Below are 14,675 nucleotides of genomic sequence, written 5' to 3' on the forward strand. Positions count from 1 at the left end.
ATTATTTCACTGCGAGTAAAACCTTTCCGTTTACCCTTCATACACTACGAGTAAAACCTCTTCCGCTTGCTCTTCACGCAAGCAAAAAAAAGACCAGTTACTTCTTTAGACTCACCCTTTCTAGGTGATATAAGACCAAAGTTTCACCAGAGAACTCCTTTGCTATCAATCACTCTCACTTTTATATGAGAAAAAAAACCCTAACTAGTGCTTCAAGTTTTACCTAACTGTCTGCACTTACTTCATCAAGGCCAGTAACCTCACTGTAGTGTGGCTTCCACTTATCTCCCTCTACTCAATATCCCCTGGGAATTCTGGACAACATGAAACAATAAAAAAGGGTTTTAGTGAAAAACATAAATCAATATAAAATCAATACACAACTAACTACCTATCTTAACTAAAACCTAAACCATAGCTCTGCTACCAAAGAAATACTGATGGCACGAGATTACCAGTTTAGTATAATTTCTAACACCATACTCACCTGAGCCCATAAACATACACACTTTAAACCGATAATCTATGTCTTGCCGATCAGGATTTTATATTTTATACCTGTACAACATAACTTACCAATTCCTTGTCACTTTATTTTCAATCACTCAGGTCCATGGATCTAGTAGTTAGAAGAATAGGTATAGGGTAACAATTTAAATTTATCATGAAATAAACAGAGACTCAGGAACATTTTAAACTCTTTATGTATGCAATATTTTGTGAGTCAAAATACAACATACATCTGTCACCAACTTCTCAAGGAGAAAAATAATGATCAAAATAAGAATCTTTAGAGACTTAGTAATATTTCTAGACATTGGTACCTGGTAAGGCAAGAAAAGGAAACAGTACAATGACATACCACACAGAGTTATATTTACCTAGAATGGTGCGAGGACCAACCCCTGGAGCCGACAGGTCAGGGCAGGTGCAGAACAGGACAGGTAACCTCTTCTAAGTGGAACGCCAGTGTTACACCCCTCTCTGCAACTTCTCTCGTTCCAATTCTAATAGACAGAGTCTTCTCCTTCAGCAATTTCCCGAATCTTCTTTCAGAGTGCTCTACCAGCCCTCTGAGCTCCGCGACATCCACGATCTCCTTCAGCATACATTGGGTCAGTGACAGGTCTGTGACAAGTCGGACAATCTAACTGACTAAGCCTACCTTAGCTATACCATTTTCCAGGATATGTACCACCCCCCAAATGCTGCAAATTTGTGTATTCCCTTCATTGGATTGGTCAGTAGGACGGGGAGAGGGCATCACACCATACCAGTATGAAGTAGTTTTCTTTTATTTTAATTAATCTATGTTCCCGCCCATAAATTACTTTCCCAAGCTTTTATTCCACCCAGCATTATTTAATTTCAATCATTCACTTTTCTCCCTCTCTCTAGGTCAAGAGGTGAAGTTCTCAGGCGCGTCGCTGGTAAGATGGGACTAGGCAGACGTTCAATGCCAATGAATTCAAGGATCTCAAAGTTCAAGTGCACACGTGCAGAAATTCAAGATGGAGAATGCAGACACCCTTCAGGCCCAAATACGAGCTATTAATAAAGTCAAAGAAAAACACGCTAGAATACGAAAGTAAATGAATGCACTGATTACCACTTATTTCTACTCTAACCCCATTATTTTATTTTAACTATTGCATTAGCAGATTATCAAAACATGCGAAGTTTAGTTCAATCAAAAGCATATGCATTAGCATGTGAGTTTCAAAGCTGCCATTTTGGGCACTAGGGCTCAGCTGCAAAGAATTCCCACCAAAAGCAAAGAATGTCATACTACGTAGATACAGTAGACGCATGCGCAAAAGAGTTCCCGTGTTTTCCGCAGCCATATTAAGACACTCGGATTACTTGTTAGTAAAGCACATAGGTAAACTTCCCTAAGATACAAGAAATGTTGTGTGGTGCAATTATTAGTTTTACAAAACATGTTGATTAGTTTGTTATATATTATTTCGAGAGGGCTGAATTCAAGCAAGTTTCTTTAAGTATGAAACCTTGCTCCATCACATGTGTATTGCTAAGTTCCACTTTCCTCTTTTTAGGTCTGCCATTATACCAATTGTTGATCTCTTGAGCTCAGCTTTAGCTTTTAAATTAGGTGAACACAATTAGTCAAGCTATGGTAAAAGGCTCAGGGTCAGAGAAGGTGATAGTTTTAGGTCTGATGCTTTTAGAGATAGTTAAACTCTTATTTCTTGATGTTGTGCAGTTGCATAAATGGGAAGGGCAATGTCCTTGTCTTGGTGCCAAGATATAGCTGAAATCTGAGGTTTGTGAGCAGTAGGGTGAATCAAAAAAAGTCCTACACTTGGCCATATAAATAATTCAGCATTTCCACAACAGCATAATGATGTGAATTCAACTCATTCTAGTCTTTTTCAGGTCGAGCCTATAGCGGCAGTGCTCATGTCCTGCTTGCTTTGCAAGGCATGCAGTAATCCAGTACGGAGTGGAAGCTCCGTGGAATCTTCGCCCACTCTGCAATCATTTTTTTAATTGGCTTGTGTCACTGTCTTTCGTAAATGCTGATGTCTGATTGAATATGAGGCTTGTTAGTCCCTCCTTATGTTGGCCAGTTCGTCATTTGTACCCTCCCATGGTTACTGGCCCCTTTACCTCGAGTGTTACATAGTACTTAGACTGTGAGCACTACTTTGTATGTGCCTTCTAGCCCCCTTCTTCCCCCGCCCGCACTCCCATTGTTTGTGCTCCCCCAAGTTGTCCGTGATACAATGCAATCAGTCTCGTGTAAATGGGAGTGCTATTGCAATGCAAATGCTTATTTTTAAGCTTGCATTCCCTCGGTTGCACTCAGTGAGTCTCGATTGCAGTCTGTAGCGATCATCCTCCTTTATACTGCCTGTTAGGTTCAATGTGTGTCCCCCTTTGTTATGGTGCATCAATACCAATGTGCTGACTTGAGGGAGGAAACGAAAAATACAAAGCAGACAAAAGTAAAAACGCTAAAGCCAATAAAGGTAAACACCAAGGGCAGCGTATTTTATTCGCACTGCGAGTCTAGCGGTTTCTGCCTAGATGCGTAACGTTGTAAATGGGTCGCAGGGATGCGCCACGTTTACACCACCGTTGCGTGACGCAAACGTGACGCAAGTCCAACATAAATCTGCCCCCTAGACTTTGCACACCATGTACACGCCTCCAGACCAAACCTCACCCACCCCACTGCCATCTCCAGACACAAGCAAACAGCCATTCAAGCCTCATGGCCCCAGTGCACGCCCTCAACAGCCCTCAGGGCCACTTACTTGCATTTAGCTCCCCCACAGACTCACACCTCATGCAACAACCCCCAGAAATCCAATAGCACATAAAAGGCCATGCAAAAACATTACTCAACTGATTTTACGCTACTACACCCCTCCAACCTGCTTTCTCTCGTCTATCCAAAAGATTCAAAAAGCAACCTGCCTTAAACTTTCACACAAACTCCGATTGTGCTGCCCCAAGAAATAACAACCGCTAAAGTAACACTAGCCGCTCCCGCCCTACAAAATAAACCGTATAGCACACCTGGCTTTGATTCACCTGCACCTCAGAAACAATTCCAACAAACATCCATTTTCACACACTTGTGTGAGACATCATTGCCCCAGAGGACCCACACAGCACAGCATGCCTTCATACGGTAGTGCAAGCCATGCCCTGAATGAGCTGCCCTTAAGAACCCACACAGCACAGCATGCCTTCACACAGTCATGCACAGACTCCACATGGTCTCAGTGTCCAACTATCACTTACACTCTCCTACATATGTTAAGTTTCCAGAAACGAAGTGGATTATTCTAAAGCCGAGTTAGGTTTAAACAAGCATTTGCAAAGCAATAGGTCTCGCGTGTGCACAAGTTTGAGCTATTGGCATTGAAAATCACAATGCCTTTTATTTATGTTTTGGTTTTTTAAACATAAATAAAAGGATTTGTCATTTAAAATGCCAATTGCTTGAACTCGTGTAAATACAAGACCGTTTGCATTGCAAATTCTTGATTTTTTATAGAAAGTTGAATGAAATCAGAAAGCAAGGAACATTCTTGTGAAATCACAAGTATTTGTTAACACTGAGTGGAATCTGATTTAACAAGAGCAGAAGACAATGGAAAAAATATGAATAGCCATTCTTTGCTTACCTCACAGCATCTGCCAAATATTCAGTATACTTGTATACCGTATGAGAAAAGTGCATCATCATGGTATGCAAAGACTTTGGGCTGGACTTTGTAAGGTAGATAGCTGATAGGTGTGTGTTCTTGTAAAATGCTGTGGAGAAAAATTGGATTCAAATCATCAAAATAAAATGGCATCTTACATACTGATACATAATGGCAAATACCAATACAAAACAGAATGTCACAGTAGGCTGTTCACTGCTTTGGTAATTACAGGAGTTAAGATTAGTATGTGCTACTAAAACGAAACAAACTTAGTGATAAATCGCCTGGTAGTTTTGGCTAGAATACTCCTAATATGGCATGGTCAACACTAATTTACAAAACATTTGCACATTTTGTAATAGAAAATATGAACTAAAAATTGTGGAATAGAATGCTACGCAGAAGGATTTCAATATGTTAGGACTGATTCACACATTTACATCGATCACCTTTTTGGTTCCTAAGTGAGAAAGCATAAAAAGAGGGCTGTGTGCTGACATGCTTCCTGAGCTGCTGTGCCAATAAAATTCAACATTCACCTTACTGAGGCAGTCCCAGCAGGCTAAATACATCTAGGGTGCCAAGACTGATGTTTATTTAGTTGATACATTTAAAGTGGTACAGTGTGATGAAATGGAATGGTGTTCAGAGACATACATTTTCATTGACATTGATTAAAGCATTTCCATAACTTTGTTTTCTGCCAGGAGGCGTGGCCAGCAGCCAGAAGGAATGGCTGCTCACTGGCGCTGCTCCGGAGCCTTCACCCACTAATCGGCATATATCCTGAGTACATTAACAGTTTTGATCCCGCTAATAGTGAGACCACAGCCATTAAGCTCCGGGGCACCAGCATACCTGGTAATCCCGTCCGTGGTGGCCGGGAAGAGGTGTGTGCGATTCTGACCCAGCGGCGGAGAGGGGATGAAAGATGGCGGCAATGACACTGGCGTAATCCCACAGACTGCAGAGCTGGGGTTGGCCTGCCCAGATGGCCTGAAGCCTTTCATCGGACCATAGACAACATCGGAGACACTCGGAGGCTGACCAGCATTGGAGTACTGACTAGCATGCAGATCTGCCTCGCAGGACCGGGGGCAGGCATCCACCTGCATAGTCGGGCTCCTGCCTGCCAGAACAGGGCAATGGCCCCTTGTGACTGTTTTGATTGGGCCGAGAGGCAGAGCTGTAGGGGTGCTGCGGGAGGTTAGAAGACTGCACCCGGTGAGAGGGAGATCTTGAACCCACAAGACAACCGTCAGCGGAGTCCATGATTTGGTGCTGGCCCGGCAGGGGTGCAGGGGAACTTGTGAACTCGAGTCCTGCCCAAGATAGACCTGTGGGCTGACTGGAGCATTGAGACACTACTAAGAAAGCATGCTACATGTGGGCAGGGCTTTTGCACTGGCAGCGTGAGCCCAACGGCGAGGCCTCATCGAACAATACTGTAGCAGGCCAGGATCTGCCCCCTGAGTGGGAGAGAGGGGACCACTTTCTCAACAGTCGAGGATAACAACTTCTGGAGGGGTACTGCAGGCCTCAGACATTGTGAGTGGTGGCAGCTCATCCCACCCGGCTGGAAATCTACGGAAGAGATCTGCATGAGATTGTGAACGGGGTAGCCCCCCAGACACAGTGCTTCTAGCCTGGAGTAATGAGACCCCCTGGGGGCTGGTAAGGAAGGGACAAGGGACATCCAGACTCTGCAGGCAGCAAGCCAATCCTGGGTCCGGGAGTGTCAAGTCAAGTGAGACTGTTGTGTAAGTCCCTTGACTCAAGCCCACGTAAAATGACAGAAAATCTTTCCGGGTCAAACCGACAGGCTGCTAGTGGCCCCTAGGCAGGCAACAGGGAGTACTGTGTTTGGTCCTGCACTTCTAATCCCTTTCATGCTGGAATGTACGACACTCCAGCATGGCTGGGGGAAAAGGACCCACGTTTTCATTACAGACTAAGCTGGACAAATATGCATGGAATAAAGTCCTCCAAAGTTAATGACCCAGAGATAACACAACCAACCCCTGCGCAGCTGGATCCAACACTACAGGACATCATGGCTGCCATCAAAGGGGTATGGTCCTCCCTGGAGTCGCAGTTGGACTCCGTGAACACGGAGGTTTCCCTCATGCGGGCCGACCTCCAGAAGATAGGGATGACAGTTGATGTGGAGGAAGCCTTCAAACAAATTACTACGGTCACCTCCTAACTCAAGTGTCAGGTACAGCGATTGACCGAAAAACAGGACAAAATGGAGGTGCAAATAGATGAATACGAATGCAGAACATGTAGCAACAACATGAGCATCCTGGGCTTTCCGGAGTGTGAGAAAGGGTTGGATGTGGGCCTCTTTGATAAAGAACTGACATCGAAACCTTTACGTCCAAAATGCCTTTCAAATTTCTTTTCAATTGAGTGGGCCCACCGGGTTTCGGGGGGATGCCCCAGACCAGGGGCTCCACCCCGCCCATTAATAGCGAGAGTCTTCAATTTTCGAGACCGGAATGCAATACTTTAGACAGCATGGACCACCTCGCCACTAAAGCTGGAGAACAGTCAGATATCCTTCTTTCTGGATTTCACAATGAAAGACCAGAACCAACGGCGGAGTTTTCTTGAGGTGAAGAAGGTGCTTAGAGAAAAGAACATAAAGTACGCCATGCTTTTTCCGGCCAAATAGCGCATCGAAGCTGACAGGAAAAACTGGTTCTTTTCTTCCACAGAGGAGATGTGGGACTGGCTGGAGGGCTAGCAGCAAGTGGGAAAACCTAGCAAGTACAGAAGCACTGGACCGAGAGGAACCAGACCCGACAACTCCCAAGGTCCAAGCAACGATTCACCTGGGAAAGGGGTAGTTATGGGCCACGGCAGCTGAACTGACAGCATGAACTAATTGCCTGTGATGGACTTGATGTACCGATAAGTGGGGAGAAAGGGGGCTTCTAGTTTGCTGGAGGGTAACTACTGATACTTAGGGGGTCACCCTACGGGACCCAGACTGAGACAACATCCTATTACTTGGAGCAGAAGGGTGCACTACCAAATAAATGCCTAAGACGCCCAGATGGGTTAGGGCGGTTGTCCGCGTTTACAAAGTCTGTAACGATAGACATGTGGATCAAACAAGGGATGGTGGGCGGGGACGAAGGCTGCTTCCCATACACCTACTTAATCGGGGCGGGGGGCGATGGGCACTCTGCCAAATTGGGGTGTGGGTAGTTCTAAATCCACTGGCAGGGTGGCAGGGAGTGGGGATCAGTTATAGAAAGGAGGGGTTTGTTCTGTTTGTTCTTCCTACTAGTCACTCAATAACATTCACGTGCACCAGACAGCTCGTGCATCTCCACCCAAGTCCTTTACGACCTAGCAAAAATCAGGGTAAAAGGCGTCCAGTTGAAGTACTGGAAGAGGGTTGGGCTCAAGCTGTTTGTGGAAACCTTGGCAATCGAGGGTCGACGCTTGGCCTTATCCCTCAGAAAATGAGATGGTTACACAGGTAGCATATACGTCATTGACAATCCTAACCTGGAACGTCAATGGGCTGGGCGATAAAATAAAAAGGAAATTGTCCTGCAATATTTCAAACACAAGGCTCCCGATAAAGTCCTCTTACAAGAAACGCATTTGGTGGGCAATCACTGTAAGGCTCTGATAGATGGGGGCATTAGCTTGTGGGCCACGTGGGATACACATCAGGGTCCAGAGGTATAGGTATTTTAATCAAGAAATCCCTTGTGTTAACCCCACACCACACACGGGTGGACCCATATGGTAGGTTTGCGATCTTCGAGGCTAGCTGGGAAGGGAGGCGAGTTCACAGCATCTCAATTTATTCCCCCCCGGCTATAGGTAAGGAAACATTGGTGGACCTGGGCAAGATCATACTTGACCTACCACTTGTCATGCTGATCCTGGGGGGAGATTTCAATATGACGTTAAACGACCAGTTAGATAGACAACCTGCGCATCCCTCGCCGAGGCTCAGCGGGCATATGTGTGAGTTTCTGGTCACCATGGGCCTCATGGATATATGGTGCCACTATCATCCTGATTTGACACAATTCACATATTACTCTAACTCACATCATAGCCTTTCCCGCAGAGACTACCTTTTGACCCACTCAGCAAATGTAGCGAGCTTCTGGGATCCACTCTGTCTTCCTTGCGGTATCTCAGATTATTCCCTGATATGGGCGGAACTCTCATTTAGCAAGCAGCGCCAGAGAGCCATCATAACCATAAATCCATGGCTACTAAAAGTGCCAGATATTAAAGAACACTTACAAGAACATTCGAAAAATTACTTCAAAGAAAATGTGGGTTCTGTGGAGTCAGCTCAGACGATATAGTAGGCATATAAAGTGGTGGTGAAAGGATAGGCACTATCTCCTAAAGTGGGGTACATTAAGAAACAACAGGCAAAGATAGAACAATTGGAAGCTGATCTCCAGACTCTCGAGGTGGAATACGTGCAATCCCCTACTGAGGATGTTCCTCATAAATTACAGGTCAAACTGTTGAAATGTAGAACTATGGCGGGCAAACGGGCTGGGGCCAAGTTACTGCCAACCCAACATAGACTGTATGAACTTGGGGATAGAGCTGGAAAGCTGCTTTTCTGGTTAGAACAGAGGGAGCTGGCTGAGCGATGTTTCCCCCATTTAACTGTTGATGGTACCTGAGATAGCAGAGGCATTCGCAGATTATTTTGAACAGATCTACACTCCCTCGGCTGTTCCCAGCGCTGAAGAGTCCCAACAGTTCTTGGCAGATGTGCAACTACTGGTCCTATCCCCCAGTGAAAGAGTCGCTGGAGTACGATTTTACTAACGAAGAGGTCCAAAAGGCGACAGAGAATGTACATTCCGGGAAAGCGATGTGTCCTAAGGGGATCCCAATTGAACTCCTCAGATCTACTAGCTCCCTCATAGCATACTATTGAAAAGAGATGTACAATGAGAGCTATGAAAAAGGGTTCTTGCCAGAGGATCAGAGGCTTGCTTCTATGGTAGTCATCCACAAACTGGGAAAACCCGATCTCCTTAATTAAGGTTGAGGCCAAGATTCTGAGTGAAATGGAGGTTAGGCCCTAAGACCGTGGCCATGTACGGCCTTTTTACAAAAGTGAATATAGGGGGAATTACCTGGCTACTGGTTTGTGAACCCACTCTTTAATTTAACAGGCACAGCAAACAATCCAGCACTGCATTATGCTTGCATCACGTTTTTTTTTTCCTTTTTTTAGAATTTTCAAAATCATTTTGATTCTTAGAAAGTCTCAAAGTAAGGATAACATTTTTCCTTAATACATTCAAAAAACAAAGGAAAACATTCAACATACAAATTGACAATAGACTACAAATTGTATCCTGTATTCCCAGCAGTCTACCGGAGGTGCCTTTTCTGGTCTGAATCTCCCATAAGCAGCTGAGAAAGCACGGCAAATGAGGTGGTGGCTGCAGTACGATGTGGACAAGGGTGCCATACACAATCTGCGCCAAACCCACAGCTTCTGCCTGATGTGTAGGCCGCCCTGAGGGAAAAACGCCACTGCTACTCCACATGTCGGCGGGAGGGGTGTGCATATCCTAGAGGCGCTGCTGCAACATCACAGCATTGGCTGCAACGGTGAGGAGATTGGTGGGGAGGGGCCGGGTGGGAGCAGTCGGGGTGAAGGGTCACACCCGCTCCCATGGAACGACAGGCATTGCTGCCATAGAGTAATCCCGACCTCTTCCTTGGCCACGCACGAAAAAAGAGCCTGCGAGCCGGGCGCTGCGGGAGAGATAATCAGAATCCACGAATCCCCCCGGCCCGCATTAATAAAGTGGACTGAATGTCCACTGCCTGCCAACCAGGGAGATGGAGCAGGCCCGGTTAATCGACTGACCATGTGGCAGGGGTAGAGGGGACTATCTGTGCCCCACTCCACGCCTCTATAAACTATTTTGACGCCTGCCAAATAATTGTCCCTCAAAGACAGAAGTTATAAACACTTGCCCTCGGGAAGCGAAGGAGGCCTGATTATCACCCCTGCTAGCACAGTGCAGCTCCCTGAACTACACATGGAGGCCTCATCATCTAGAAGCCTGTAACATACAATAGCTCCCACATCTTCATAACTGAGACTATCTCCTGGTAAGCAGTACTGACCAGTAGGCAACCCAAGTAGAACGACCCCCGACGGGGTGATACTCGACTATTCTCTTGACACATCATCTCATCAGATCATCCTACTACTCATACCGTACAATAGCGCAGTCCCCCTTCCTGGTTAACATGGGCAGAACGGATGGGAAGCAAACCAAGATCCCATTCGAGGCGAGAAAAAAGTCCAGGACCCAAACGGACGACAACTCAGAGTCTGAGTCCCCTGATAGTCAAGATGAGGACTGGAAAGCAATATTACAAACTGGGAAAAATAGCCTCACCTCAATTGATGATGAAAATGGATGTCATGAAGTCTGGTATGGACGCTATTGTACAACAAATAGAAAAACATGACCATAGGATTACAGAAGCAGAAAACAGAATCTCTGAGCTGCAAGATGGCGTCTCAAGCAGTAAAAAGCAGATATCACAGATGTATTGCTTGTTGAAAGTCATTGCAGTCAAAAATGAAGATTTAGAGGCGCTTTCTCTGCTGAACAATAAGCACGTGCTCCCCCTTTCGGAGACACTTAATACTGTTTGCATGGAAGACTTTATCGAGAAACTGATCCGAGACCTGTTCGGAGCAGACGCGTATCCCAGCACCTCGTCATTGAGAGAGCACATAGGTCCCCGAGTGTGAAACCCTCTCCCAGGGCACTACCAAGTCCAGTAATAGCCAAATTCCTCAATTACCACGATAGGGACACACTGTTGCGCCTAGCATGAGAAAAGAAAGTAGTGGAATACGAGAACACCTCCCTTACTTTCTACCCTGACTTTACCCAAAATGTGCAAGAAGCGAGATGGAAATTCACTACTGTGAAAAAGAAGATGCAAACCTTGAGTTTCCCCTACGCCATGTTAAATCCGGCGCGGCTCTGAGTCCCACATCAGGGAAAGCAGTATGTGCTTCACAATCCTCAACAGGTCGATAACATTCTAAAGAGGCTCCAGACACCAGCATCCATGGCCACCTCATCTAGGTCTCGATCCAGATCCACATCCCAAATATCAAAACTGGACTAACTATGATATAATGTTCTATTAATCTGATAAGGATGAAGATTGATAACCTAGCCCGAGGCACCATTGTTTGTAATTGTGTGTAAAGATAATGGTCAGATGAGCCAGATGAGCCAGATGAATACATAGGTATACGACCTAGAAAGAAAAATTGTCATTCCTGAAACCGAAGTTTGGTACTACTTTTGACTGCTGAAGACCTTCATTCCAATGGAAAGTAAAGACTACTCTAGCCCGGACACTCCCCCCTCTCTCCCCCTAGTACTTGGTCATCTAGTGAATGACTATGGTCTGGTGGGTCGTCAAGGGGTGACAGCGACACATGGGCCACCTAGCTTTACCAACACGGGGATCCCCCTTTATACCTCTATATAAATTGTAATCCCGTAATTACGATGTCTCTCAATATGGTGCATGTGCTGATGTGTTTATAAGCAGAAGTTAAGTGACGATGGGAATGAATGCCTTTGAAGTTGGGGATGTCGGAAGGGGTGGTGGGAGGGGCAGTTGCCCAACACAGTGTCAACTACTCATAGACAAACATAATAACCTGATACATGTTTACTGCTCAGACACTCGAGTCATGATGACCAGCCCTATGGTCGCCAGTTTCTTGAACACTTACAGATCTCTTGATGCAGACTAAACTTCATTGCACAACATGGAATATCCGGGGGTTAAATAACCTGTGCAAAAAGCGGCAGGTGTTAGGGCACCTACATAGGCACCATGTGCAGCTCGCCATTGTTGGACTTGGCCCTTTTTGCAGGGTCATCCCTACGTTTTGCCTTTCTTCTAGCCTTTTTTCTGACATGGTGTTGGTGGTTTTAGGACTCTGGGCCCTTTAGCACTGCTGTTCATTGTAAAGTGCATGTGCTCTCTGTGGTGAATATGGTAAGATTGGTCAACACCTGTTTGACCTATTTTAATTTACCTGTCAATCCCTTGTACAGTGGTAGCCCATATACCAAGGGCTGGTAAATTAAATGATACTGGTGGGCTTGCAGCGCTGATTGTGTCACCCACCAAAGAAGCCTTTGCAGGGCCTGTGCGTGCAGTGTTACTGCTGCTGTGACGTCGCACCTAAATTGTGTGCCATGTCCGTGACTCCCCTTTTACTACATATCAGTCACCCCTAAGGAAGGCCCTAGCTAGCCCTATGGGCAGGGTGCATTGTAGGTAAAAGATAGGACATGTACCTTAAGTGTGTGACATGTCCTGGTAGTGACAAACAGTCATTTTGGTTTCTCACTACTGTGGGGCTGCCCTCCTATAGGAATGCATTGGTGAATCCCTGATAAGTGTTTCAGTGGTAGCTCCTGATATGAGAGGTGCAGCGTGGTCAAGTTTGGCATGTTTGAAATAGTAATAATAAATGCTGCGCAATGTTGTGCGTAGATTTATTATGACTATTTTAGAAATGCCACTTTTAGAAGTTGGCATTTCTGTGTGCTATGTGTCTGCATGCCTTATGTGAATTGCATGTCTGGCTTTTCAGTGACAAGGGCTGGGAGGTATGTGTGGCTCCAGGAGGGGCAGGGTGAGTCAGCGCTAGGCTGAATGGGACATCTACATTTTGAGTAGTGGGAGGGGAAGTCCCTGGTCCCTGAATGGGATTGTGCCTCCCCTAGTGAATGCTGGCTACGCCCCCCCCCTGTGGTGTGTCTAATGACGATCCCCCACATAACAAAGGGGAAGAGGAGCTTGGAAAACAAAGTGCTCCAAATCCCCCCTGAACCAGTTGCATCTGGTTCCCCTATGCCCTGCACTGCAGACAAAGAAATGCTGAGACTAAATATAGTGGCTGTGACCCCATGATGTGGCTGTGTTCTATGCTGGGGGTTTGCTGCTGCTAGGGCCCAGGAGGAACTGCTATGGGGGCTACCTCCCTTCTGGAAGGCCCTGTGTGCTGGCCACTCTGGGCCCAGCTATGCCTCCTGAACCTGGAGGAACTTTTTGGCTTGGACTCTCTATGATTCTAGTGCCTTGGGAGCAATGTGCTTTATTCCTTAATTTCACCTTGAGAGAGGAGCGCTGGAGCATCGCAGCACTGGGCTGCACGTTGCTGCTGAGGGAATCCCCAGCGTAGGGATTCCCCCATGATGCTGTTGAGGCTGGAGCCCACCCCGCATTGATGCTGCAATTATCGTCATTGGAAAGGCAGGTGCCCACCCAGCTTATGTGCTATCTATTTGCTGGTGGGAGCCCACCCCACAATTGTAGCCGAAGTGGTGCTCATTGGAAAAGCGGGTACCCACCCTGCATGGCTGCTTGTTGTGGCGGGTGCCCACCCTGCTATTATCTTTAAATTAAGAGGCGGGAGCCTACCCCACGCTGGAAAGAGAGTCACCACCGTGGCCGGGCGCAAAACAGGAAGTCAGGCCTCCTGGAAGCCTGATTGTGGGTAGGCGGATCGGAAGCAGATAGGTGTGGCTGTTGTTGGCGGAGCTCCCTGAAGAACAAGGAGAGCCCCGCGTGTGTCCGCAAGCAGGAGAGTGTGGGTCCAGCAGGAGCCCACCCCACCTTCTTGGTCCTGCCCCGCGAACCTAATGTAGAAGTTTGGGGTCCCAGGAGGGGGCCTGGGTGAAATCCGAGGTGAGGGCCTGCCCCCACTGCACTGGAGAAGAGCCGGCAAGGGAGAGGAGTGCCCGAGTGGGGCTGAGGCTGTTCTTTTCTTTTTGTTGTAGGTGCTCACTGGGCACCAGGGCAGTGGCTAAGTATTCTGAGCAGACCCGCCGGAGAGCGGGCCGATCCAACGTGGGGGCGCAAATTGGCTACAAGAGCCCCAAAGCTGGGCTCCAGAGCCCGCGGCTCACTTTCTCGCCACAGCTGTACTGTTGTTGCGGGCAGCTGCAACATTGGGACAGATCCTCTGTAGAAGTCCCGGAGTGGGGCTTGGAGGCATTTCTCTGCATAATCAGTTGGTTGGCGCCAGTCAAGGCGCAGTGCCTAGCGCCTGAGTGGTCCCGCAAGAGAGCGGGCCGCTCCAACGCTGGGGCAAATGTTTTCTCGATCTCCAGTGGGGGTCCAGAGGGCACCGTGGTACCCGTGCCTAATCGATGATTCTCAGTTGTGCCGCGGTAACAGGCAACTGCAACATTTGGCAGCATGTTGTGAGAGAGTCCCAGAGAGGGGCTCAGGAGGCACATTGGTGCCAGGGCTGATTTTTTTTACCCAGCAGCAACATCTTGTCCCTTGGTTTTACGAGGTCCCAGTGGGGACAACCCAGAGGGCACAGGGCGTGCCCACGACTACTGTTCATCACAGCTGCGCAGCAATTATTGGCAGCTGCAACATTTAGGCCTGCGCTATTGCACT

The 14,675-nt window shown here is 47.0% G+C and overlaps 1 protein-coding gene across 1 annotated transcript in view; it reads right to left on the minus strand.

The window, feature by feature from the left end:
- The window catches only part of LOC147698093 (acetylserotonin O-methyltransferase-like), a 607,642-nt gene that overhangs the window by 462,567 nt on the left and 130,400 nt on the right, over positions 1-14,675 (minus strand). Inside the window, exon 3 of the mRNA XM_086934770.1 lies at positions 4,161-4,290. Within this exon, the coding sequence (XP_086790896.1) occupies positions 4,161-4,290 (130 nt within the window). The remainder of the gene's footprint in view (positions 1-4,160; positions 4,291-14,675) is intronic.

This window comes from Lissotriton vulgaris, chromosome 8 (assembly GCF_964263255.1).
Source record: "Lissotriton vulgaris chromosome 8, aLisVul1.2, whole genome shotgun sequence".
Taxonomy (NCBI): domain Eukaryota; kingdom Metazoa; phylum Chordata; class Amphibia; order Caudata; family Salamandridae; genus Lissotriton; species Lissotriton vulgaris.